At 39.6% G+C, this 27,803-nt stretch overlaps 1 protein-coding gene across 2 annotated transcripts; it reads left to right on the plus strand.

Moving 5' to 3' along the window:
• Positions 1 to 231: 231 nt before the first annotated feature.
• Positions 232 to 27,803, plus strand: zfand3 (zinc finger, AN1-type domain 3). 2 transcript variants are annotated; one of them, XM_067422113.1, is made up of 6 exons: positions 232 to 594; positions 17,400 to 17,440; positions 17,537 to 17,716; positions 18,146 to 18,211; positions 21,122 to 21,289; positions 26,391 to 27,803. In XM_067422113.1, the coding sequence occupies exons 2-6, from the start codon at positions 17,413 to 17,415 to the stop codon at positions 26,543 to 26,545; spliced, it is 597 nt and encodes a 198-aa protein (XP_067278214.1). In that variant the 5' UTR covers positions 232 to 594; positions 17,400 to 17,412; the 3' UTR covers positions 26,546 to 27,803. The 2 variants fall into 2 exon arrangements, with proteins under 2 accessions (XP_067278214.1, XP_067278213.1); XM_067422112.1 differs by having other exon boundaries at positions 232 to 573.

The raw sequence follows: 27,803 nt of genomic DNA on the forward strand, positions 1-27,803 counted from the left end.
AACAAGGAATACAGCTTGGGCCGTTCCATTTCCTTTTAGGGCAACGTTGGTTCAATGACAAGTTATTAAAACGTAGTATTAGTATATACCGACAAACAGTTAAACATCATTATATATATGTAACTTTTTTAACAACACGATTTTGTGTAAATATGAGTACAACTGGATTCTGAATGTTTGAGTGTTTTACTCATGATTAACAAAACCCTATTTAGGAGTTGGTATCTTCCACTCGCCAGCTGATCGGCCTCAACTCCCGGTGCGGTCCGTCGGACTGTACGCGGCCGTTAATTTCTTGAATTTTGTCTAAATTACGTCGAATTTATAGTAGCGGCTGCTCGTTTCTGTATCTATCAGTTCTTACGCTGCGTTTTCAGCTCGGGGATTTCGTTGTAAAGCGTTTTTCATCAAACGTCGAGCCGAGGAACTCCCGCACAAGCACTAGGCCGCAAGTGGATCCCCGGTGTTTCCTGCAGAAACCTGCCGCCTTCACATCGCCGCCATGGGGGACACAGGAAGCGAGCGCAGCAAGCCGCCTAGTATTCCTCCCCGCTGCCCTTGTGGATTTTGGGGGTAAGATGATTCATTTTACACGTGAGTGTACCCGTGCGGCGAATTTGATGTGGATGAAGGCGATAAATGTAAATGAAATGTGGAGTGTTTGTTGTTCATTGTTGTAGGCCGATGGATGGGGGTGGGGAACAACCACTCCTGTTTTTCACATCCACAGCTGCCTTTTCTCCTCAAATACACGCATAAAACATACAATTCCATCAAACACGTGTCACATTTAAACAGCAGGGCTGATCAAAAGCAGATTTGGGCGATCCTGTAGTTTTTAACGAGACGTGTTAGCTGGACTGACAGATCACTGATATTTCACTGTTCTCTATCACAATCATAGGCTGTGTTTGAACACCTTGTATGTACAGCATATTTTTACATTATATATTGTATAATGGTGATGTTATAGATAAAAACTTAGTGAATAGACGTCTGCAGAATTTTTTGGGGCATCATAAGGACGATGGGACATCGTTTTTTTGAGATATTGCTAAACCTGCCCAGCCTGCATCATTATTAATATTATTTTGGCTATATTCAAAACCTAATGTGCTGCCTACCAAGAAAACACGTTTGCAGTTATAAGTGGCAGTGTGGCACCATTTTTTAACTATATTTCAGAACCTAGTTTGCAGCCTACCTAGTAACTAGTAGTAAGGATAAGTGCTGTATTTCAAAAAACTATGTTGGCTTACTAGACCAAGGGTTTGCAATCTTTTAGATGCTATGGATTCTTAAATGTGATTATCATACTGTGAGGGATTTCCATCCTAAAATTTAAAAAGCCACCCTATTTTTATTTATTAGGTCCCAATTTATACAGTGGAATGTGTTAATATAATGCTGTACTGTTAGATAAAGTATCAGTTTATTTAAATACATTTTACATAATTTTTTTAGAATTCAAAATCCTTGTCCTAGGCAACGTTTTGGGCATGTTTTTACATATTTTTTCCTGCATCTCAAAACATAGTGTGCATCCCACCTAGTGGGTTTTGTAGATGTTGGCACTGTAGGATCTTAAAACAGATTTTGGTATCATTGGGGACATAATTTGTGTGCTGTATGTCAAATCCTAGTGAGTAGCATACCTAGACAGCTGGTTGATCATTTGGTACACACCTCTGATGTCTTTAAATTCTGTCTAGGTAGACACCTCCCTAGGTTTTGAGACAGCCAGTGTCTTTATATAGCAGAATCAAAGTACAATGATGGATAGATGAAAATGATAGATAGACTTTTGCTTGAGTGACATAGCAATCAGGGCTCTTCTTCAAGCATGTGTCAGGCTCACAGGTGCAGTCATTTGACACTCTACGTTGTCTGTTCTCCAAACAAATGCACCAGATCTGGGTAAGACCGACACAGACCTCTGGCAGGTGATTTTTCAACAGCCTTTTATTTTTAGCCATTAAAAAAGATGTTTGGATAATAAGTAAATATAATAACTGTTGGATAAAACGCTGATGATGGTATACCAGTTAATACGTGTTTCATGGCTTATTTATCAAGTGATTTAATCACACAGCCCTTCTCACATTACTCAGTAACTAAGCTATTATAAGGCTCAGTCTGCTGTTTTGTGTAAATTAGACTGTAAATCCAGGGCTAAGTGGTTTCAATTTTGACTTGCTTGCCAAAGTTTACACTGGCCAGACCACAAAAAAGTGATCAATTAAAGTAAGTATTTTTGTAGTTATTTTTTTCATTGTGATAAAAAAAATAGCAATATGTAAATTAGGCTGTTGTCTCTTTAAGACCTAATGCACAGATCTAATGTACTGATCCACATTTTCTTACACAATTGTGCAAGTTCAGATAAGATGTTACCAAATGAGAGGTTACTCGCCAAGACTGCCTGCTAATACTACATACTTTTTTGTTTAAAGTCCAACAAAAAAAGTCCATTAGAGATTTCTCCCATGATTCTAAATGGACAAGTAAACACAAAAAAAACATGGTGTTTGGATCTGACAAAATGTTAATTGCTGCAGTCTATTCAATCAATTTGAAATTATTGGTTTAAATAAATGATTTAATGACTCATTTATAAGGACTTTGTTTCATTACTGGGTGAATCAGTGTTTTTGAACAAATCTCTTAATTCAACAACAAATACATTTTTATTAGTTGCTTGTCTCCAACTACTGGTGTAACAATGTAATTGATACAATCTTTATTTGAAGTGTCGTTACTTTCAGAAGGTGATTTGATCTATTTTGATCACTACCATAGGCATAAGTGTTTACTTCTGTCATATTGTTATAACAGAAATATTGATACTGTGTGAATAAAAAAAAAAACCTCTTTGTGTAGCTTGTGAACTGCATGTTCTGCTGTGATTGTACTTGTCAAAGGGTTAATAGACAGCCTAGTCATTGTCATTTAGGAATAAGATGGTGTGGGTGTTTGAATAAAGATCACTGTCTTTTAATGATTAATTGTGCAGCTCTACTCCATACATATTTTTAAAATAGACTAATTAAGGGTGGATCTGTCTCAGTGGTTCAACAACCTATTAGTTGACCCTTGTGTGTTGTGAGTTTGGGCTTGAACTACCTGTGAAGCCATTTTTTTGTGATTTAGTTTAGTGTTTCATTCCAGCCCTCATGATAATAACATACATTATACATATACAGCCGCGACTATAAATTCGACGTAATTTAGACAAGAAAAGAAATTAACGGCCGTGTACCGCACCGGGAGTTAAGGCCGATCAGTTGGCGAGTGGAAGGATACCAACTCCTAAATAGGGTTTTGTTAATCATGAGTAAAAACACTCACACATTCAGATTCCGATTGTACTCGTGTTGGACAAAATCGTGTTGTTAAAAAAAATTACAAATATATAATGTTGTTTAACTGTTGTCGTTATATACTAGGGATGCGCGATATACCGGTACTGGAAAAATACCGGTATATATTTTATTTAAAACGGTACGATATCATGATTTGGCACATTTCGGTATATGCTGCTGTTCCGAAGTTCACCGCTAGATGGCAGCGCGCTACCCAAACTGAGCCGAAACAACCGGCAAACGTGACAACAACATAGACGGACAAAATGGATAAAGCAGTTGAATCTCACTCAAGATGCCCAAAACGAATTAATAAAGAGAGGAGTAGAAGTGACATTTGTAATGACTTTGCTTATAAAACTGATGAAGAACCATCAAACCTAGCCAAGAAGCATCTGTCACTATCCTGACTTTAGGACTTCTGAAGAGATCGACAGGTCAGTGAATCATTCAAACCATCTCATTTAGACATTTATTTTCTTTTAACACTGATCAACGCACACACATAGCCTAACATAAGATCGAATATCACAATCTCCAGCGTTCGTTTCAACCAATGACATTTAGATCTCATTATATTTGCACGCGTACTATTACACTATTTACATTCACGTTAGACACACCCGACTGTGTTTATGTGAATACTCACTAAAGACGGACATTTGTACATAATTCTGTGTATTTGACTGTTTAAGGAAACTTAATGTGTAATGTGCGAGCGTGACTAAGTGACAGGAGTGTGTGTGTGTGTGTGTGTGTGTGTGTGTGTCGTATTCTCATATCTCCTGTAACTGTTATTACGAAATGCTATAAAATCACTTGCATGTTCAAATGATTTCCGTTATCCATCCCGAGACGAGCGAGAAATGTTGAATAGGATTATGCAGATTGCTTTAGTGTAGTGCGATGTCTTTTGAAACCAGAAGCAATTTGCTAATTTTGAGAGATTTTTGCTGAAATTATTTCTCACAAGAAAGTTTTCAAATGACTGATTTGATGTGATAAGCTTTGCTGATTAATTTACTAATAAACATTTGTGGTAATTTCCCACTTCATAAACTCAAAAGTTGCATAATTGTTCTCATTCGCGTCCAATATACCTGCGCTAATATCAGACCTTGTGGTATCGATTTAATATCGGTACTTCGGTATTAGATTGTGGTACCGTACCGAAGCCAAAATTGTGGTATCGAGCCATCCCTATTATATACTAATACTACGCTTTATATGTAACTTGTCATTGAACCAACGTTGCCCTAAAAGGAAATGGAACGGCCCAAGCTGTATCCCTTGTATACGTTGACCCGTTCACATAGTGATGTATGAGCTTCACACAGTGTGTATTAAATCGAGTTATTTCACATCCTCTTGTGCTTGAATATTTAAATTGTCAAGGCTTAAAAACGTGTGCAAATGATAAACGGTTTTGGCGATGCATCACTGGCCTGGGTGAGTGACAGTTCCGTCAACTGTCCCAAGCATCTTTTTACCTGTCAGGCGTCCTTATTGTCTAGACCTGTTCTGGAATGAAGTCAGGATGTACTTCAAGTATCACAAAATATTACATCCTAGTGGCGGCTTTTCACAAAAACAATAGGGTATGGCATGAGTCCATCTAAACAATGCAAAACAATCAATGATAATACTGAAACAGACCTATAAGCCTTCACTGTGTCCTAACCACGTTAGAAAAATGATCTTTTCCATGTTAATCAGTTTGTAGGTCACTAACCAGCCCCAACGGCAATTAATGACGATTCTATTTTATACTTTTTTTTTGTTTCTGCGGCGTTGTGGCTGCAAAAATATAAAGTATGACAATTTCAGATTATGTGCTTTATTTAATGTTCAAAGAATTTAAAGTCAGTTTGAATATCATTGTGACCTTTTATATGCATAACCTTACTGAAAGCAACAATGGATAATTCATCTCAGATCTTGAAAATAAATGAAACAAAACGGCTAATTTTCAAACTGTCAACTCAAGGTGAGCAAACGAGTGTTTTCTATGATAAAAAATGAAAAGTCTGTCAATCAGTATGTATTTTTAATCATGCCAAAACGGTGTAAGATTTAGGAATTTGATATACTTATTAAAGGTGAACTATGTAGTATTTTTGCAGTAAAATATCCAAAAACCACTTGGCCAGTGTTATATATTTTGTTCAGTTGAGTACCTACAATATCCCAGATGTTTCCAACTATTTGTAAATTGTGAGAAAATTGCTATTTTAACTAAGGACAGGGACGTTGCAGCATTACATTTGAGGGAGTCGCCTGTCAATTGCGTCATATCTGCGTTACCCTCGGTTTCGGCTTTTATTTGGCAGGAGCGCTTTACTCTTAGCAGTGTGAACAACTGAACCCACGGAGTAACGTCATAACATCGTTTTAAACACACTTAAATGTATCTAATATGATAAACAGAGCTCCATTACCTCAAAATCATAACCGGAAGAGCGGATCTGTGCAGGCGCCCGGCAAATGAGTCCCGTCCCGTCATAATAAAAGTCCCGGTATTCGCAAGGCGGGTATTTGTTTAACAATCGCTCCAGCAGCTTTGCTCAGGTCCACAACACTCGGTCCTGCTCTGCTTTAGACTACAGTAACGTTAATAACCGCATGCATGAACGTGATTTTTTCCCGAGTCCTATTTTTCACCGGCTGTGATGAGAAGACCACATCTCCCAAGATGTTGCGCTCACACTTTGCGTCATCAAACTACGCATTTGTTTTGCATAGGCGCCCTCCAGTGGACAAAAGCTGCATAGTGCACCTTTAATTTAGTTGCGAATGCAGTCAGTGTACTTGTAGGGAGAGCCCACCCACACGCTTTTGATTGGCTGTGATTTTTATTTATTTATTTATTCAGTTATTTTTTGATTGCAGCTGAAAACTTTGACGTCACGCCTGGTAAGGACACGGCGTTAAGCCATGTTTATACTCGACGCTTGAGCGCGAGAGTGCGCGCAGCAAAAATGACATCAACGTGGAGTGGGCGGTTGTGCGCGTTGGGTGCGCAAGACCCCATTTCGCCTGGCGGTGTGCAGTACATTTTTTGTAACAGCGCGCGCTGCTCCGAATCCGAAGATAAACAAGCTCCTGGCAAACAAATCTAGCTGAGCATGACGTCTCATCACACCGGCCCCCCAGTTTGCACATACAAATTAGGTGCTTATATTTACTGAATGAGCCTACAAAAGCAGAAATAAGCCATTTTAAATAAAGATCCAGGTTTAATCAAATAAATAAATAAATCAGGACACTAAAATGTTTAGTGAAATTAGGAAATATTTAAGAGATCGTTAATTTAGTTGCATACATATATTTTGTTCTCATGTCACAAGTAATAATATAAAGCCAAGGTTAACTGATTCTTTAGTAGTGTGGTTTTTGGTTAAATGTACTAAAGTAAATATTGCCTGTGTACATTCGCCCACTTCTTCTCTACGCTTTTTCCTGTTGGTTTATAGAACAATTACTCTGAGTCGCCCTCTGTCGTTTTAAAGAATAGCACAACGGCGAGCGCGTCAAGCATAAACGCCTTGTCCGTTTGGGGAGGAGCGCGCTCAGCGGAGACAGGCGAAAGTAAAACAAGGCTTTAGGCTGTTTAAATTTGCTTTTCAAAGCTGCAACAAATAACAAGCGGCTTCATGAGCTGTTTATTTCCCCTGCTTGTCTGAATGCCAGGATATGGAAACTTCCATACTCTGCCATACATAAACACTGCCCCAATACGTCCATGCATTCAGCAGCCCAATGAAATGCCTGTCATTTAATGTTAATCAAACAACTAAGTGTACAGATGTTAAATAAATGTATACATATTAAGTAAACATACTATATGGGATTTACATTTTTTTTAAAAATATTTCTGTAATTTGCTGCTTTGTTCTTTTTATAAAACCTAACAAGTAACTTTTAAATTTCTCATATTAGCTTATGCTCATATTGCCCATCTGCACAGACCAGCTGATATACAATGTAGTCTTGATTTGAGTGGTCACTCTGCATTTGAAAGTTTGAAAGGGTTTTAAATCTTCTAAATTAATTAAATGACTCAAAATCAAGTAATTGTATCATGCCAGAGTCAACTTTAATCATATAAAATGTAATTTCCAGTTTGATTGGCTAGTGAAAATGCTGAGTGACTAGTAACTTTAGAAAACCGCTAGCCACAGTGGCTGGTGAGCAAAAAAGTTAATGTCAAGCCCTGGTGAGTGTACATGGGTGTGTTGTGGTGAATAATCTACAAATTGGTCTTTTCATCATCATAAACACTATAGTCATTTTCAGCTCTCTACTTTTAATGTGTCATTTGTGCGGCTGATAGACTCATAAATAGATTTTAGCCGTGGTTTATTTTGGACTCTTTATTCAAGTGACACATTTGCTGTCATTGAAGATGCACATGAGACATGAAGCTGGGCGTTAACATAGCACTTCATATCTGGCCTTTATAAGGCTATAAACTTTATTCGAAAATGTCACACTTTTGATGTCTGTAATGTATATCCCACAGCTTTCAGCCACAGCCCATCTGTATTCTGATCCCTTAACTGTTTTTCCCATTTAGACAGACTTTTACAGATTGACTGGTTTGCTTTGTGGCAGAGAAATATGAAATGATACAGTAGTTGAGTTGTACGTTGAATCAGCCCTGTAAGAATTGGTAACGCATGGTTCTGTTTGCTTTTAAAATCAGATGTTTAAACCATTTTACCAGTAACAAGTTTGTCTGCACCCTGGTTTGTTTGTGTAACTATTATGCTGATGATTTCTGGCTGAAATTTCTCTTTTTACTTGCCCCTTTTGTTGCATATTTTCCTCTTTTTTTTTTTAAGAGTATGATACAGGTTTTATGTCATTATAAAAGTCCATGATGCAAGTTATCATATACTGTAGCAGCTCTCCTTTTTGTTTAAAAAAATAATTCAAATGACACGAGGATAAATAACTTTGAGCTCTCCATTTGTTTGTCTTAACCATCTGCATGGCATTTTCCATATATTAAAATATTAGAAAAAGCTGATAGATGTTTTTACTGTTTTTTTATTTTTTATCATTGGTGCAAAACTACGATTAAACCAAATTCTTGTGATTTTTATTTAGTGTGAAACTTTTTATCTGATTGTATTTACAAATTATAGTTACCGATGGCTTGTAATGCCACTAAAGACAGCGTTCTCTCACATAATTGGCTTCTGTCAAAATGTTTGTGTTTGTTGTATGTACATGTGGCATATGCATTAAACCATGCATGCTGCTTGTAAGGTAGCTATTTTGATTGGGCAGTAAAACCTAGTAAACCGATACTTGAGGTAAAGGTTTCGGCTAACCTGTTTCATGTGTAAAAGCAGTCTCAAAACGTGAGTGGTTCTTCCCTCAACCTTGTACTCTGTGTAGACTTGCCTAACTGGTGTTGAAAGACAAGCAAATGCTGCTCTGTTTTGATAACCAGTGTCAAGGAGAATTGAGCACACCTACATCTTTACTAACATGTCAAGATTAGACCAACGGCTATGAGTATCTTGGCAAATCACATGAGCAAACTCGGCCTGTGTGTAGTGCCGGTTATCTGAAAATGTGGTTAACTATTACAGAGGATAAGCTGGGAAAATAGTAATGAAATAAAACCGGTGCACTGTTGCTATTGTCACTGATTGATTGAAGATGATGTCTGTTTGTTATCAACTTGATCTTTTGCTTAAGGAACTGTAGTATCATTAGTATCCTCTAGTAAATTCTAGTCTATCAAGTAGGGTTGTGCCGATAGATCATCGTCCATGACCGACATCACGATGGAGCGATTTCCCCACCCCACCCCCCACTTTGCAGGAATTGCTCTGTAAATTAAATTAAGAGTGTAACTTACTCATATATGCCATTTTAAATACTATAGTCTATGAGAGAGAGAGAGAGAGAGAGCCTGCGTTTTGTATGTTGTAAAAGGGCAGAAGAGCGAATTTTATCTTCCACAGGGTCAAGACATTTAGGCTATGTTTAATTATGCATTAATTATGTTTAAAATCGCAGGGTGTGAAATGCGCTATTCAAATAAACTTGACGCATCTCAAGTCTAATAACAAGCACAAAAATAAAATGTAATAAAAAAAAAATTTTTCAAAAGGTATTCGTCCTACAGTCTTTACCATACATGTGAGTGGGTTTAATAGACTTAATTACACGCAAACGAAAGGAAGAAACGTTTATAATTTCCTGTGAAAATGAGTGTGACGCGAGTGAAGATTTAAGAAAAGAAACTAGATGTCCAGTGGGCTAAAATGGACTAACGTTAGGCCTATTGTTAAAATTCACGGAAAACGGAAAATCGGGTGACTAGATCACAAAACAGATGTAAAAAGCTGTCAAATCTTAAATTGGGCTCAGCCCACCTCTCTCATCCAGGGCTGCAATTTATTGAATTTATTTCCTTTGTAAACAAAGCTTTGTGCTTTACTCCTGTGGTAATATTCATGTAAAACAGCATTCACATACAAAACACTGGGTTAATAACGAAAATATAGCTTTAAGTAGAAAATAGTATTTATGTAAAGAGATAAATTAAAATAAAAAGTGCACAACTCCTCTTAAGTGGAAGGAAGCTACTTTTTTCCCCCATCACGTGCATTCTAGTGAGTCCTTATTTGGGTTACTAAAATAATGAAATTAAAGTTTTTAAGTAGAAAATTGTATTTATGTAAAGAGATAAAAAAACAGAGTATAGTAAATGATATCTTTTTATAAAAATAAAAACAGTAAAACATCGTCAACTGCCAATTTAGGGCACATCGCCCAACCCTACTATCAAGGAAGGTGTAATTTTATGCCATTGTAGCATTATATGCCATAGTATAGTTATTTTCCCTGTAAATGCAATGAAAAAACAATTTTTTGTATATTAGGTAACTCTGAGGTAATGTCTACTTTGGTAATAACTTTTAATTTTTTCCCCCTTTTTTATTTAGAGCTTAAGGGATACAAACCCAAAGATCAGATTATTCACGTATAAAAGATAGCAAAATTGCTAATAGCTCACATTTCAACTGTTGCAGGGTATATACCATCCGAATTGTGTGTTTGCTCTGGTTCTAAAGACATTTCTCTTTTTGTGTGAAGGGCAGCTGTGGCATTTCATTTTTCATTCGATTTCCGTACTTCCATCTGGCATCTTACATTTTAACACCTGTTAGCATGTCATCCTTCTCATTTTCAACCGTGCATTATCTTTTGGGAGCTGGTGCGGGCTTGGGAATGAATGTGGCTGGTGAGATCATCTGTTGTGTTTGGATGCACTGTCCCCTGTGATTCCCACAGAATTCTCTCATTATTGTTAAAGAAAACCTTCACCATTTCAATGTTGCTTTTTTTTCCTTTTGAGGTAGGTGCGGTGATATCGTGTAGGAAACCTTGAACAGCACCTACCTTTTAAAACGTGCAGCATTCCTGTGGATGTTGACTTTACACATTGTTTCTGTGTATTCAGTTTTAGGCAGGACTTCTTTCTGTTTCTGAAGTCCTGTTTGAATGAAACGGTTGCGTAAATACTTATGGAATTGTTAGTCAGTCAGATGAGAAACTCTCTTGGTTTTCATAGTCCTTTCACAAACACTGTTTAGTTAGGGCTGGACAATAATTCAATATCAATATATATCGCGATATAATTTTTTTCAATAACGGTGATATGATTTTTAAACACATTTTCGATATTTCGATAAATACATTACAGCATTCCTCACTGACTGACGTTCAGGGCGCAGCCGTCAGAAATAGCAGAACATGACTGGCTACTTGCGCGATGACGTACACCACAGAAACGCAGTCAGTGCTCAGCAGTAGTAGGCTGATAGATCCAACGCGCCAAGTTTTAGCTACAAAAAGAGTTTCCCTGACCGCAACACAAATGTGACTGAATGAACTTCCACAAGTAAGGAGAAATAAATAGTTGATAAGAGAAGAAAGACTAACGTTAATTCAGTGGGGTGGAAGTGGTTCGGCGTATCCCCCGCACTTTTAATAAAGTGTATTTTCATCCCCCGCACATTTACTGGGTCTCACCGGTCCTAGTCGACCCGCTCCGAGCGGGATTCGAAACGGCATTACCTGGAGCGAGGGCGGGCAAGTTAACAGGGACGCTATAGACCGCTTTCTCTAACCTCGGTTGATTGCGCGCTTCTTGAGGTCACGGGCAAGTGTATACATAGAAACCAACGTGAATACATCAAGATTTAATTTCAGTGACAAAAAATAATCTATGCATGACCTGTCATTTTATTCGTATCTAAATATGAGGAGGGCGCTCTCACAGAAAGTCCAAAAGCGGATTCGTAGAAACTTACTGTCGCACTGGAGCTGCAGCTGAAGGAAAACAATCGTTATGAGCTGAAAGGTGACGACGACAGTCAGACGATTGCGACAATATATGAAAGCAATGAAGGAGCATCATGAGCAACAAAACTGTTTTCAACACTGAGAATAATCATAAATGTTTGTTGAGCATCAAATCCTAATATGAGAATGATGAGTGACACTGAAGACTGGAGTAATGATGATAAATTCAGCTTTGATCGCAGAAATAAATGACACTACTATATATTCACGTAGTGAACAGATGATGTAGATCAGAATAATATTCCACTGTATTACGTTTTTTACTGCATTTTTAATTAAATAACTGCAGCATTAAATATATGCTATAGTTTTGCATAAATGGAAAATAGAGCGCTATGAATTGTTCTTCACTGAAATTTAAAACTTGAAAGAAAATGCTCAATAAACTGCGTCTGCGGCAGGAGCACTGTACGCTGTGAAGCAGATCCACCATCTGAAGCAGATCCATCCGCTATATTCTGAGTCAGGCTGAATCCTGGCTGAAGCACTTTTGTTTAATCTATATTAAGAATAATATAATCAGCCTATATTATAGTTTAAACTTAAAGATATTAGTATTAATAAAGTGAGAGTCTTATGTTTATTTGATGTTGATTTCACATTTCTTTTTCATATAAAGGCTAAAAAGGTGAACATTAATTTATTTGTACTGGTTTTATTTCTAAAAAATTATATAATTTTATAGGAGGACTATTCATAGACTTGGCAAATACATTTTTCAGAAGTTTGTAGGTACAGACATCCTTTGTGGCAGTTCTTAGTAGTTTTTTCTAAAGCTTTTATATAATTCATATCGATATCGGAATTATATCGTATCGACCGAAATTAAGAAAAATATCGTGATATGAATTTTGGCCATATCGTCCAGCCCTATGTTTAGTCAATTTAGGGGATTATTTGGGGTTTTAAGTTTCTAACCCCAAATATGTGAATATAAGTTTATAACCCCAATACGATTTATGCTTGCCCTGTTGAATTTTATTAAGGAAAGACTAGTGCGATGAAATGATACATTCAATAAAGCTAGGTCTTTTTAACAAATCGGGTGAAACAACTACAGAGCTATGGGTTTGAATTGCTTCAGGTTTTACTGGCTCTTTGCAGAAATTACATAACCTTTTAAAGATACACATTTGAAACGAGTTTTATTTTAATAAAGTTAATCCAGTTATTGGTAGGTGGGTTTATTTTGTACGAAGCGCTGCATCAATCACACCTACAAATTAGATTCAGTGTTATTGTGGTTATTTAGTAAAAGAGCTTGATTAATGGTGTGATGCGATTTGTCTTCCTCAGGTTGTTGAATGTGCCGCGCGCACACACTGACTCTTCAGAAGGTGGGCTGAGGTGTGTGTGCGTCGGAGTCTTGATTGGGCTGTTGCCTCTTTTCATAAGCAGTAATTGCGGATGACATTTAACAGGGGATGTCAGATTAATCCAGAGAGAGGCTGGCTTGATTGGCTTGGAATCATGTGACAGAGGAAGACCATGCACACAAACTCTCACACACACACACACACACTTAATGTTGCATTCTCTGAAAAATGTAAAAGTTTATCTGCCACACACACTGCACGTCAGACCCGCAATATTCCCTGAACATTGCCCGGTCACCTTTTGTGTGAAAGCAACCACGTCCCGGAATTGATTACCGAATTGAACCCGGGTCGGGGACCTAGTAACATTGCGGTATTCGACCCAGGACGAGCGCTGTGTGAAGAAAAGCCAAAAGTAATGCCGCAACGTGTACGTAGTTATCGTGCGACTCCCAGAGCTTGTTTTTTCAATAATACAGTGCAGTGCCAGAAGAGCTAGTCGGTGTTTTAAACGCAGAGAGTGTTCGTATACAAAACATTATACGTCACATCCGGATGTCACGTGTCAACTCAATCCTGGACCGTTACGGGTTGTGTGTGAAAGCGCACATATTACGGTATTTCGCTGACAGTGTGAATGGACCAAATCTAGTGGCCCGGGAACAAATGCCGAGTCGCATTATCCGTGTATTTGCCGGAATCGCAGTGTGAAAGGGGCTTTAGTCAAATGCTGCTTTTTCCCCCCAACTACGGTTGCAACAAATAGTTATTGTGATTAGGTGTAGGCCAATAGGTGATGCCATGGTCCATCGCCGATGGCTGACAGACATCACAATGATGCCTAAATTGTGATAATTGTTTGATCTAATTATTATTAGGACGATTAATCAACAAATTGTTAATTATCTCAGACTAATTGTCGATTCTTTTCCATATTCATCAGTGGTCTTTGATAGATTATTCAGCTTTTGCAAATGTCTATGGACTTCGAGCCAAATGTATAGACCAATCTCCTATAGGTGTCACAATGATCGATCTATCTATCTATCTATCTATCTATCTATCTATCTATCTATCTATCTATCTATCTATCTATCTATCTATCTATCTATCTATCTATCTATCTATCTATCTATCTATATCTAGAGTACATGTTAATTTTTACATTATATTTTTAATGTTATCTCAATTTTTCTCAAGAAAAAAAAAAAATCAACTAATGCTGTAAACTCAACAGGGAGTCCAGTCAGCTGGTACATTACTTATAATATTAAAGGTTAAAATAAACTGAACTGTGTACAATTGCTTGACAACTCTGAGGGTTTGGTATGGTGATGGATATGACAGTGTTATTGTATTTGGTCTTGTCAGAATAGATGTGCTGTAATACTAACCATCTGGAATTTTCATTGTGGTTTATCATCAAACCAGTACCTGTTTCATCCATAGTGCTGTACAAATGGAGTTTTTTTTAAAGTCTGAAACTAGACTCTTCTTTTCCACCAGTGTGTTCCATTCAGATTTGCAAATACAATTATAATAGGCGTGTACTATAGGATTCATCTGCCTATCATAAGTGCTCGCCAGGCTTTGGATTGACAGGTTTAACTGCTCCAGCTTAACTCAATGGCAACCGTCATGCGTTATTCAATCAGTAGCACCTTTCCGACCTTTTTATTGCTCATGCACACGCAGCTACAGCATCGGTGTCTTCATGTGGTGATGTGCTCTTCTACAGTCAAATGTGATCATCTTCTTAATTTACATTATTCCTACCCACAATGCCCTGCTCTCTCCCCATGCTTCCTTCCGCCTCCTTGATTGGCCGCTGATTATGATTGCACTTGATTGTGCCGAAGAAGGTCTGTTGATGTTGTTTTCGTTGCTAACCTCTATCATCCTGAGAGTTTTGAGTCGCATGCAGGAAGCGCAATGGTTGTTTGTTGTGTCTGTGTAAATAAAGTGTTTGATATGTCACCACCCTTAGCCCGCAGGTAAAGAACTCCTCTAAAGAGGTGTCTGAAGCGATGTCCACACTAGTTTTTTAACATTTTAACACATCCTTGTCCATACTGGAGAGTCCACTGTATTTCAGAAAAGATCTCCGTCCACACTAAACAACCGAAATCGCATGGCACATGACCTTTAATGCATGCTGGGCATGAATGTACAAGTGTAAGCCTTTGCCGATTGCTCTAATAACGGCTTGTCTTGTGCATGTAGGCAGATGCAGTATTATAAAATGCAACTGCATTTTTTCACAACGGCTGCTAAAAATGGCAACAAAGTCAGCAAAGCTTGCACTTCCGTCTCCATGTTATTGTTTATGTGGTCGTCGAGGCTGGTCTGTTAGACGGCTCTGGTCTGTTATCGCCACGCGTAATGTTCATAAGACATTGGCTTGGCAAATCAGAGAAGGATACACAGTGATCCTGAACACCCAATCAGGAGCAAATGTGGGCATCCACACCTTCGTTTTCAGAAGTCTCCGGTCTCCGGGTTGATTCGTCTACACTAGGGCTGTCAACGAATATTCCAAATTCGAATATATATTGGAATAGTTTTTAAAAAAAAAAACGAATTTCGGAGGTGAAAATTAATATTCAAAAAAAAAAAAAAAAACGGAAAAAAAAATCCCCCGGCGCGGTAGTAGAGGCGTGGCTGTCTGCTTTGCGAGCGAGCACGCGCGCTCCTGAGGGTTCAAGAACAGGTCACAGGAGTCGCACTGTCACTGCTGAAAGTTGACACGTCTTGCAGGGAAGATGGCAGAAAGTGCAGAGCCCAACTCGCCCACAGCAGAGAAAGAGATTTTAACTGCATAATCTAAAAAGCCATGTCTGGAAGTATGTTGGATTTTGGTCAGTAGGAGATAAAATTGTTGAGCCGCGAGATGGTTATATGCAAGCTATGTAAGATACAGTTAGCATACCATGCCTCATTTTATTTAACGTTAAATAGAAACATTACTAAAATGTAGGCTACTGTACTGACTGAAGAGATATTGCATGAATAAAGGATAAATGCACTGCTTCCACTGGTGTGATTATTTACCATGTCAAGGAAAAGCTCCATGTTTAGCACAGAACAGCTCGCTCGGAGCGCTCAGTATGCTGTAAAACTTCAATTAATATTAATATTATTTGTTTTAATCACTGAATGAAGTCTCGCGACCTTAAATTGCTTGCACAAAACTCTTGATTAGCACTCAAAGTTTGTTCATTTAAACCGTTATCCTGTGCCCTGACTACTGACGGAGCAGATTGAGGCGCACACATTGTGAAGATCGATATCTGTAGCCTGCCTGACACGGCATTTTCACAGACGTCGCATGTCTCATAGACTACAGTAGCCTATTTAAAATGGCACATGCATCCGTTATGTTCTCAATTTAATTTACTAAGCAATCCCTGTAAAGTTTTTAGGTTGACTATAAGAGACCAGGATTAGTGTGTGTTGCACTGGCATGACTCGCATCGGGGCGCGTGGCATCAGGATGGTTTCGCATTAAATTAACGGCATTTAGGAGATTATTTATCCACTCATTTCCCCCCGGCCTTTATTTGAGACCGGCCTTTATTTGTGCTGACATGCTGACCACGCCCCCGGCCACTATCAGAGGCCTGGCGTTTATTTGAGGAAATACGGTATGAGTAAGTCATTGAGTTGATTCATTCAAACAGCTAATTCATTCAAGAATGAGGCAGTCGTTTATCAATCAGTCATTGAATCTTTTGATTCAACCGATTCATTCAGTAACGTCCCTGATATATATATTTCCGCTATGATCTTTGACTGGAACTATTTTCACTGCAGAAATAAACACAAACAGTCAATATTGCTTCTAAAATGTAAGTGATTTAATTTTAGTTAATTATTTATGTAACTGTCATGAAATCAGTGTCATTTTCAGTCATGATGGTATTCAGGAAAACGGCACTCTTGGTGGTGTGATGCTGTTTAACTGTATTGTGTTATAAATATAAAAAAGCAATTCGATAATTTTTTTTAACGCAGTATGTTACATTTCTCTGTTTTTCAATTTGTTTCAATTTTAGTTATTCATATATTACCATATCCACTATCAATCACCAGTTACACTAAATTAACTCAGAATCATTCTTGCGGTTTGCTGATTCCCTAGTTATTGTTTTGTTATGGACATTTTAATCAGACTACTTGTCCGGTCAGGCAAGTAAAAAACTCTTTCACTTGCCCCTTCAAAAAAAAATCACTTGTCCCAGACAAGCATTAAATGTCGAGCCCTGGACATGTTCTCTTCCACTATAGGTATTTAAGAAAATATCTTCTTTGTCTCCTTTTCTCTCTCCAGGTCCAGCAAAACCATGAACCTTTGCTCCAAATGTTTTGCGGGTAAGTAACTTGTAGCACGTGTCAATATATTCAGTTTCTCTGAACTGCGAGACTCTGCGAATTTGAGAGACTCACATTCTCTGATCTCTCCATCAGACATACAGAAGAAACAGCCAGACGAGGACTGCACTCCAGAGCCCGCCCCCAGCTCCAGCAATAGCCAATCAGCAGTCTTCTGCAATGAGACGAGCAGCAGCAGTAGCCAAACCCTGTCCTCCAAGCCAGCCAGCTCTGAGGAGCCCTCGACAGAAGCCACGCCTCTTCCTGCACAGGACGGTGAGGACACGGTTTTCTGTCTTACCTATAATAACTGAGATGATATTTCAGCGCACATCGCATCTGGTCTCAGATGGGCTCTAATCATTTTAATATTCTACAGCAGTCGTGGAGAATGATAGACTGCTGAATATTGCGGATGTGTTGGGCACATTTATAATATTTGTTTTGGGGATGTGAAATGCCTGTCTAATGGTTGAAGGCAACCAGAAAGTCTGAATCCTAAGAGATCTAGACTAGTGGTTCTCAAATGGTGGGTTGCAGGGAAAAACACTCCTAAATAGCAACGCCAAGGTCATGGGTTTGATTCCCAGGAAATGCATGAACTTATAAATGCAATGAAAGTCACTTCGGATATATGCATCTGCCAAATGCATGAATCTAAATCTTATATCGTTCTCTATCTCTATCTCTATCTCTCTCTCTCAGAAGTCTCCAGTACAGACACCGCTCGCGGCACGCTATCCACTCCTACAAAACGACCCTGCGACTCAGGTACGCCTCACCGCTGCTCGTGTTTGTGTGTGTCTGGCAGCTTTTAATAGTCTAGCACATCACACCACTTTGGAACTGAGCTGTAAATGTACAGCAGTGTACAAATGTGGTCAGAAATTGTCAAAACAGCTGCCTGTAGGTATTTGGGTGTTACCAATTGCACAAAACTATCCTTTATCTATGTTTTGTTGCAGCATCTTTTTAGTAAACTTAATATAAATATCCAATTATTCTTTTCTTTTTTTCTTTTTTTGTGAAGCGATGCGCAAACATGATGGATGAATTGTGTATTTTCTCCCACCTGTTACCTACCTTACACATTCATTAACACCGCTACATCCACAACAAAGAAGAGTTTTAAAGCTCCGAAAGCATATGAATCTCCGGTTTAGACTTAGCCTGACGTGGTCATACTCAATTCTAGTCAGAATATGAGTCTGAAACTGCTCCATTGGGTTGTGATTTTGGGGCGTGTTTCAACCGAACCAGGAAAGAAATCAATTGGACAGACCTACAACCAATCAGAGCAACGAAGTGACGCATTGTCAAATGGCAACAGAGCTCAGGCTTGTTCGAGATCCATTGGCCCTGCGCAGACCGATCGGTGTATGACATCAAAGTACCGCGAGAGAGATTCAGAAGCATAAGGTGCAGTTTGCTCTACAATCGTTCTCGCGGTACTTTGATGTCATATGCTGATCAGTCTGCGCAGCGCCAATGGATCTCGAACAAGCCTCTCAACTGCACTGTGTTGCCCATGGTGTTGCCACGTCCGCGTTTTTTCCCCCCGCGGGTTGTTTTCTATGTCCGCGGGTTGAAGCGACTATTATGTGATATATAGACACCATGAGTGCGAATTTTAGCGGGCAAACTTGCCAAAATAACACACATTTTACCCCACAAACGACCTTTTTCCCCCGGAGAAGCTATTGTTTAGGGCTAGTAGTTGGCGGGTTTTGTTGTAAAAACTTGGCAAACCTGTCTGCACGCGCGCTGGAATAAGGCTGGAATACGCAATCTTTGCCGGTGTTGTAAAACATACTTTAATTTACATAACATAATTTAATGATACACAGAGTACTTCCCCAACATGATCATCATTTCTGAGAGAAATTGTGAAGGTGAATGCATATACAAACAAGCTCCGTTTAGGATTCAAACAAATATAATCCAAGCCCCTTTGATGACGTGGAGGATTACGTTACTGTTGATCATCTGTCCGTCATCGTCTAAAGCCCGCCCTGATGATTTCATTGGTCTGAACAGTTTCTGTTCGAGGATAATTACTCCTCTATGGAGCAAGGCCAGACTGAACTGCCCGACCTAAGGATTTTGTGGGCGGGGCTGAGTTCGGCTGGCATCCAGGCTGGTTTAGACTGACTAACCAAGGTCAGAGAGAGCTACATCAATAGAGTTCAAGCTTTGGTCAAGCCTTACTTCTGTCTAGAGTATTTGCAAACTTTCCGCCAACTCTGAAGTCTCTCCTGAGGGGCTGGGCTCTATGGATGGTGATATTGTAGCGATAATATAAAGTCCTGTTGATAGAGATTTTGGTATATAGTTTATATTGCAGTTTGTAAATATATACAGGCTGCCTTTATTGACGGCTATCTTTATTGACACATTAGAACAATGTAGAAATATGCATGAATCAGACAAAGTACGGGAAGTGTATGATATTAAAAACATTTATTAAATGCAATAAGCCTTGCTCACACAGACTGAAATCCGCCTCTTTGAACAGCATGTGATCACATTATAAAATTGTCAGAATGCCAGTCTTCACATAAACACAATCAGTTATGTCTCAAGTGAATGTAAACCACTGGAATCATATGTCAGTATATTAGATCCATGCATTAGTGACAGCAGCCTGATAAACGTGCAGCTCTCGGTGTCATGCTAATCAAACAACAAGAGAAAAGAGAAAATCACTCGCTGCTGACTGAATAGCTTTGACTGTAGCTTTAATAAGGAATGATTATATATTCAGTTGAGACTGTGAAGAGGGTGCAGTGTTTCATTTTAATGGGCATTTAATTTTTATTAATCCTGACATCACTAATTTTATGATGTCATGACCAATGGTATTAATCATGACATCAATGCTTTCTTTGTCAACACCACATCATCTCTGCATTAATCAAGATGGCACTGCATTCATGATTATGTCATCACCCCTGGCATTTATCGTAACATCACTAAAGTCATTGTCATCACTACTGGGGGTTCAAATTTTGGGCTGCCATTATAAAGCTTGGATTAGCCAGGGCATTTTTCAGTATAACTCCGATTGTATTCGTCTGAAGGAAGAATGTCATATACACCTAGGATGACTTGAGGGGAGTTGATTTTCATTTTTGGGTGAACTATCCCTTTAGTAATCACCACTGGCATTAATCATGACATTCATCTATTCAATTTCTGTACTTGAGTCCTACTATTAAATAGACCCACTGTACCTCAAAGGCTGTTTAATAAATTACTGTTTATTTAATTTGATTCTTACTGAATGTATATATTTCCTAAACATTTGTCCTGTTGTTTTTTTATTCTTAATTGTAATTAAAGAAAATTCTTTAAATCTCAAGTCTTTCTTCAAACTACCCAAATATTCAAACTCTATACACACTGTCGGCCTTGCTAAGTTGTTTCTATGGTGTTATTATTGGTTAAACCTTATTGGTTTAACCTTCAATCAATTATAATCCATGCCAACTACCATTTTTCCTGTTTAGTAATGAGTAATGAGATGTTAAGTCAAACATTTGCTACAAGGCTATCCAACTTAAGTTCTTTGTGCTCCCCAGTGTGTTTTATAGTGCAGTTCGACCCGCACCCAGGTAGTTGTGCAGTAGTGGTGTACTTTCAGCTGTGTAAGAATTGAAAAGTTCTTGCCTGTGTGTTCAGCCTCAGGTTCAGAGAGCGAGTCGTCCCCGGAGAAGCGTGTTCGTGTGGGAGAGGCCTCGTGTTCTGACGATTCTCCACGAGTTCCCAAGCAGAAGAACCGTCGGCGGTGCCATCGCTGCCAAACCAAACTGGAGCTCGTACAACAAGAGCTGGGGTCCTGTCGCTGTGGTTAGTATGGCCGTCATCTTGCGCCGTGTCATCTGCGAGGCGATGTGATGTGACAAAGCTATAGTTCGTCTATAGTAAGTCTCGACAGCTTTGTTGATGACGGCGAAAGTTTTCTAGTTTTGTCACATCACGTCCCTTGTTCAAACGGCGTAAATGATGGGTTTTCCAATTCTGTGTGGGCCTGTTCATTCCTCACCTGACTGTTTGCAATTTCAGCGAGAACTTTTAGATCTCTACAGAACTAAAGTATATTTAACCCCCCTCGGCCATTTAAATTTCAGATACTAACTGTAGGTAATGAAATAAAGTGAGCGTTTAAACATAATTGCGCGGTAACATCAGTCCTCCTGGCTGTGCTAGTTATCTGTTTGTCTTTTGTTAAACTGAAGGTGGTATTTTAAGTCATCAGTCTAATGACAATTCCCACAGCTCTGCTAATACACTTATGGATCTGACTGTTCCCGTGACAGCTCGTATCTGAGTCATTATCCCGCCGGGGTTTGTCTCAGACAGGACTCCTGCAGCTATTCATCGCTGAAAACTCTGCAGCGCTTTCTTCCTAGGGTTAGGAAATCTGCTCGGATGCTTTTTAAAATGTACAGTAATGTGCACGCCAGTAATCCGAGTCGGTTTAAGTGTTCTGAATCAGCGATTCAGGCTGATTTGCTAATCGAATCAAATGATTCATTAATATGAACCGCCTCATCTGAGCATATCTTTCATGAATCAGGCAGCACATTATGCTGTGGGTTTATGGTTGCATGCAGTCAGTGAGAACAACCCTGTTTTTCTTTTTCGCCAAACAATTCAGAAGCTGACATCTCTTCTAGAATATATAATCAGCGACGTCGCCCCTGAATAGCGCTACATGATGCACTGGTGTGTGTAGTGCCGTGCAGCTCTTCTGTGGCTGTCGTAATTGAAACATTGTAAGCTTTTAATCATCTCTGACTCATTAAAAACACCATGTGTATTAATGAATATATTAAACTCCTTAACGAGTGACTCTTCTTAATGAGGCTCTGAAGACGGAAAGGATCCTCTCTGCACAGAGCTGGTTTTTATTTACTTGGAAATGGTCTCAGATCACGCTCTCTAAGAAGTCAAACCACATTTGGTCTGTGTGTAGTTTGTAGTGTTTGCTAGCGTAGGAATCGCGCCGCTTCTTATGGATTTGAACACAGGATGTGTGCTACGGTCATGAATGATACCTCTAGTAGGCCGAACACCTTAGCAAACATAGCAACACACTGTTTTCCACTAACCAAAGTATTAGCTTTATGTTTTGCACTATTGATTTTAGATTTCTTATTATAATTATCATCATCATCATTAGGGTAGGGTATTGTTTAGTTTTTTTTTCAAAACTGTACCGTGCCTAAACCGATACTAAAAAAAAAAGAGCCACAATATGATGGCACATTAAAGAATAGCTTTTTTATGTATTTATTTTAAAAAAAAATTTATTGTTATTCTTTAAATTATAGGCCTAATTTAACACTAAATAACAGTTACAGCACTAATAACAGCAAAGTAGTCTGTATTCTTGGTCTGCTACAAACCAGCTTCAGTTCAGCATTATTTTGCATCAATATGACCATATTCTCTGGCTAAATATTTTAGAACGCATAACCTTATTGTTTACATGGCAACGCGTCGTGCTTCTCATGTGACACAGCAGCCGCGGCCGCTCTCTATGACTGCGTTCACATTCACTTGAATATCAGAGCTCATGACATAGGTCACAAGTTTGTGAATATTTTGAATAAAGAAAAAAACGAAATAACCCTGTTTTTTTCAGCTGTATGGGTTTTTGTTGTTTTCTTTATTCAAAATATTCACAAACTTTGTGACTCATGTCATGAGCTATCTGATATTCTGAGTTTTAAATATGTGAAAGTGAATTTTTGTCATAATGATCTTGTTAGTTGATCTAAAATGCGTGTTCTTGTGATCGTTGTGATTTGTGAATCGTTGTGATATGTGACGAGAGCTGCGAGTGTCTGTCTCTGGCTCAGCACCAGCCAAAGTGTGAATGCGCGTTTGATGGCACCGAAATCTGTGTTCTGATTCGGTCCGGTACATACCGGTTATATTGGTACCAGTGCTATATTGGCACCGGGTTTCGGTACCCAACCCTAAGCATCATCATCATCATAATCATTATCGGTGTTGGGCGAAACTAGTTACTAAACCGAAGAAATCAATCATTCTTATGTAAGTGATAAGTTATCCCGTGCCATCCCGTGACGTCACCATGTGGTGAAACACCGCCTCAACATGAGAATAAGCACACCTGATTCTGAAGCCCCGTCCACCGTCTCATGAAGCTAAACGGATCATGCTACCGAGCAATAAACATGCCGAAGATAGCTGAAGATATTGTGTGGTTGAACTTTATTTTTAATGAATATCCAGCTCATGTGGGGAAGACATTGCGAGTTTGTTCCTTCATTTCTGATCACAGATTTGTTTGTAAAGAGATTGGTTTGCAGACAGGATGAGATTACATAAATGAATGAAGCAACACGCTAATGTGAAAAATGTAAAAAAAAAAAAAACATTTTTACTCCCCAGCGCTAACTTATGTGTTTACCAGACGGCCTACCAATACCGGTCTTCTTAAATAGTAAAATAACATTCCTTTTCTTGATGTGCGCTATTTATTTTCTGGACATTGGCTTGGCTTATGTGCCTGCGTACGTGCGTGTGTGATGCACAGTTCGTGGTTATATCCACCAATTTTGCAAACCTGTGGGACGAATCATTTGGGTTGACGTTTTCCAAAACAATTCTCACATGTACTGACAGGGGAGCCGAAGCTCATTAAATATGCAAATCTTATCCATTCCTATCCATGGGCGTTTATTTCCAAGTCTTCAGTGTGGCATGCAAAGAATGCACACAAAGGAATCAGTAAGAGGAACATTTTAAATATTTCAATAACATTTTAATTGTATAACAAGTATCCGATTCCGGACCTTAAAGGGGGGGTGAAACACTCAGTTTCAGTCAATCTCATGTCCATCTTGAGTACCTATAGAGTAGTATTGCGTCCTTCATATCTCCGAATAGTCTTTAGTTTTATTATATTTATAAAAGAAATATGGGCGAACCTTTATCGCTGCGACCGCTCCGTCAAAAACACACTTCTTTGGTATGATTTGGTGAAGTCCTGACAGCAGTGAACGGTGGAGATCCACTTTGAGACGCGACTGACGCGATGTTGTGAAGCTTCCCGTCATTTCTGCGTTCAAATCGGTTCAAATGCGCCGCTACCTTCCCGGAATGCTGTGCTGAAGTGTTGAAGTTGCTCGACGTCACTCATAGGAATAAAGTGAAGCGCGGCGCGACCATAGGGCGTGTCATAAGTGTTCACGGATGACTGGATCTGCACCTTGAAAGAGTGTTTATGGGGCGTGCATTTCCTCTCTCGCTCTAGTCACGCGCGCTCGCACCCTACCGGGAGAAGAGCCTGTACGGCCAATACAAGGACCTTCCGCTCTATTAAAGGGTTACTTCAGCGATATTTGCATCATAGGAGGAATGTATGGAATAAGGCTAAAGACTACAGCCAGCAGAGGGAGCCATTTCCACATGTTTTGAACTCGCGCATGGGGGATGGGAGATCACACTCAGCTTGCAGGGAGAGCTCAGCAGGCAGCTGCAGGCACTCATTTAAACGGAGCTATGGTCAGCAATGTAAGTGTTTTAACTTTTCAAATTAATTTCTATGAAAGTTAAGCTTGCAAAGGCATGAACTGAAAAGCGCCAGACTGAACTCGCGTTGTGAATGTATGGCGCGAGTGTAGTCGCGATTACCTCAGCTCTCATCACGAGCTCATTTCTCTCACAGTGTGATCAGTGCTGTGATACTCGCGCGGTGACTCACTCATTATATTTAACAGACACGTTCAGGTTTTAATTGTAGTGTCTTCAACTCAGTCACAGTAATCCAGTAGGTGACTTTGGGAATGGCCTAACAGGGCAGCGAAGCATTCTGGGAATTGTAGTCTTTCATCCCCATGAGACAAAAATACTTTTTCTGTCTTTTCTCGGTCTAGAAGGCACCAAATTAAAAAATAATTTCACATTTCTACTACATTGGTGAGCCAGTTTAAATACAGATTCATCTTCCCAGCGCTGAAGTACCCCTTTAACGTCAAACCGACCCATACTCGAAAAAAACTCTCTCGAGAAACCGGAAGGAGTATTTTTGACACAGAAATACTCCATCAAGCGTCCAACATTAGTTTTTGAAACTTTGTCTATGTTTAGTATGGGAATCCAAGTCTTTAACAGTGTAAAAAGCTCAGTATGCATGAAACAGCATTCCACCCCCCACCCCCCCCCCCCCACCCCCCTTAAAGGTGCACTGTGTACATTTTAGCGGCATCTAGTGGTGAGGTTGTCCAAATGCTCACCCCTCCCTTTTGAAGCACAGAAAAACCATGGTGGCTGACACAGGACAAATATGTCGTCTTTGGAGACAGCAGAGAGTAGCTAGCACTCTGTAGAGCAGTTTGTCCGTTTAGGGCTATAGTAGAAGCATAACATTGCAAAATGACGATTTCACTGTAAAGGACCTGCAGCATATGTAGATAGAAACGTCTCATTCTAAGGTAATAAAAACATAACTGTTCATTATGTTAGGTCTTTATACACCACTGAAACCGGTTATGTTTATTATATTGCATTTCTGTCAGCGGATCCTCATAAATATTGCACAGTGGACCTTTTAAGTATCCGATTCCAGAATTCCCAACACTAGTAATGACCCCCGATGACACCTCTATTCATTTCAGTGATGTATTGCATGGACAAGCACCACTAAAATCTTTTATTTAGAAATTATCTGAGATCAGTATAATCTCTGGCATTCATTTACAAAAGCAGACATTTCAGAAGGCGAACAGTGACGCAATTAGTGACTTTTCGGAGTCATTTGTGATGTGTTTGGGAACAAAATGTACCCTGAAGCATGCTGTTAAAGGACGGTGTTACGTGCTGTGCTATTACAACGCTTTTTAAACCCAACCTTGAGCAGGTTATACAACACTTTTATCTCATCGTGATCACTCTTTATCTCTCTTGTTCTCAGGTTATGTGTTCTGCATGTTGCACCGGTTGCCGGAGCAACACGACTGTATGTTTGACCATCTGGGCCGCGGCCGAGAGGAAGCCGTGCTGAAGATGGTTAAACTGGACCGCAAGGTGGGCCGAACCTGCCAGCGCATCGGAGAGGAGTGCTCTTGAACGCACACACTCGCACACGCACGCACGCACACATGCACACACGCACGCACGCATCCACCGATAACTCACCTGTTAGTGGCATCTTTTTTCCTCCAACACATCTCAGAGGACCCCGCACCCCTGCTTGACCTCTGACCTCTGACCCCTCAGTAGCCTTGTGCTCATGACACACAGGCGACCCGCACAGCCTTAACGTTCTGTTTTCAGTCCCCTTCCACACCCAGCGCATATGCAGGTCAGTAGGTCAGACGAATTTGGGCTCCCAAGCGGCCTGTACTTTGGAGAACTGCTCTCGTCTCAGAGGCTGCGATCGACTCCAGGGGAAACGCATCGATCGATCGAGACCTCTGGGAATTTCTTCCCGATCACACGGACAGACGCCGACCGAGGGTGACCTGGATCACACGAGTCAGCCCGTCCCGGAAACGAAAAGCCCGGCTCTGCCGCGATTGTTTCTCTCGGCCGATCCGCGTCAGAGCCGTGCCCGTTTTACTCGCGTACACTTACTCACATATGCACTTACAGCCGTGTTTTCATGCGCCGCTCAGCGCAATCAAAACGGTACCCTTCGGTTTGGGTTCAGTTGGGAAAAAGAACTGTAGTTCGTTCAGGTCTGAATAAACACACTCTGTAACCTCGTACAACTCCCATCAGCCCTTGCATCATACACTCTGCTTCTTTTAAAGCAGCTGAAGATCTCGGTGGCTTTTATTTTTTGTTGCCCTTTTTCTCACTTTCTCTCTCTCTCTCTCTTTCCTCCATCATTCTCACTAGATTCCTGTTCTTTCTCCTGCCTGCTCATGCTAACCTTTCTTTCTATGTTCTCTTGATTCTTTCTTTCTCTCTCTTTTGCTTTCTTTCCTTCCCTCCCATACATGGCATTATGGGGGATGTGTTCAACTCTGGTGGGAACGAGGAAAGCGGAGTCTCAATTTACCGGCGCTTTTATTTTAATTTTTTTTATTACTTTGACTGGTTTTCTGTTTATGTCGACATGGACAGCTGAAGATAAGAGATGAATATTGTGTATCTTAAGAAAAATCCTTATTTAACCTCCTTTGTGTTTCTGGTTAACTCACTCTAAGCATAGAGCTGCATTACTTTGCCCTTTTTAGGTTAACATTTAAAAAAAAAAAAAACGTACAAAAAATGAAGATATGGATAAGATAAAATTCTGTAGCCTTTCTTTTTTGTTTTCTTGTTTTCCTTTTTTTCCCTTTCCTCTTTTGCTGAAAAAGAATAAAACTGGATTAGAGGA

This window comes from Pseudorasbora parva, chromosome 17 (genome assembly GCF_024679245.1).
Source record: "Pseudorasbora parva isolate DD20220531a chromosome 17, ASM2467924v1, whole genome shotgun sequence".
Classification (NCBI taxonomy): Eukaryota; Metazoa; Chordata; class Actinopteri; order Cypriniformes; family Gobionidae; genus Pseudorasbora; species Pseudorasbora parva.

What these genes read in the sequence shown, in the direction of transcription:
- zfand3 (XM_067422112.1), top strand. Translation starts at nt 503, where the DNA reads ATGGGGGACACAGGAAGCGAGCGCAGCAAGCCGCCTAGTATTCCTCCC. An exon ending in GCCTCTTCCTGCACAGGACG is followed by an intron (nt 17,717 to 18,145) that starts GTGAGGACACGG and finishes TCTCTCTCTCAG; the next exon opens with AAGTCTCCAGTACAGACACC. An exon ending in GCTGGGGTCCTGTCGCTGTG is followed by an intron (nt 21,290 to 26,390) that starts GTTAGTATGGCC and finishes TCTTGTTCTCAG; the next exon opens with GTTATGTGTTCTGCATGTTG.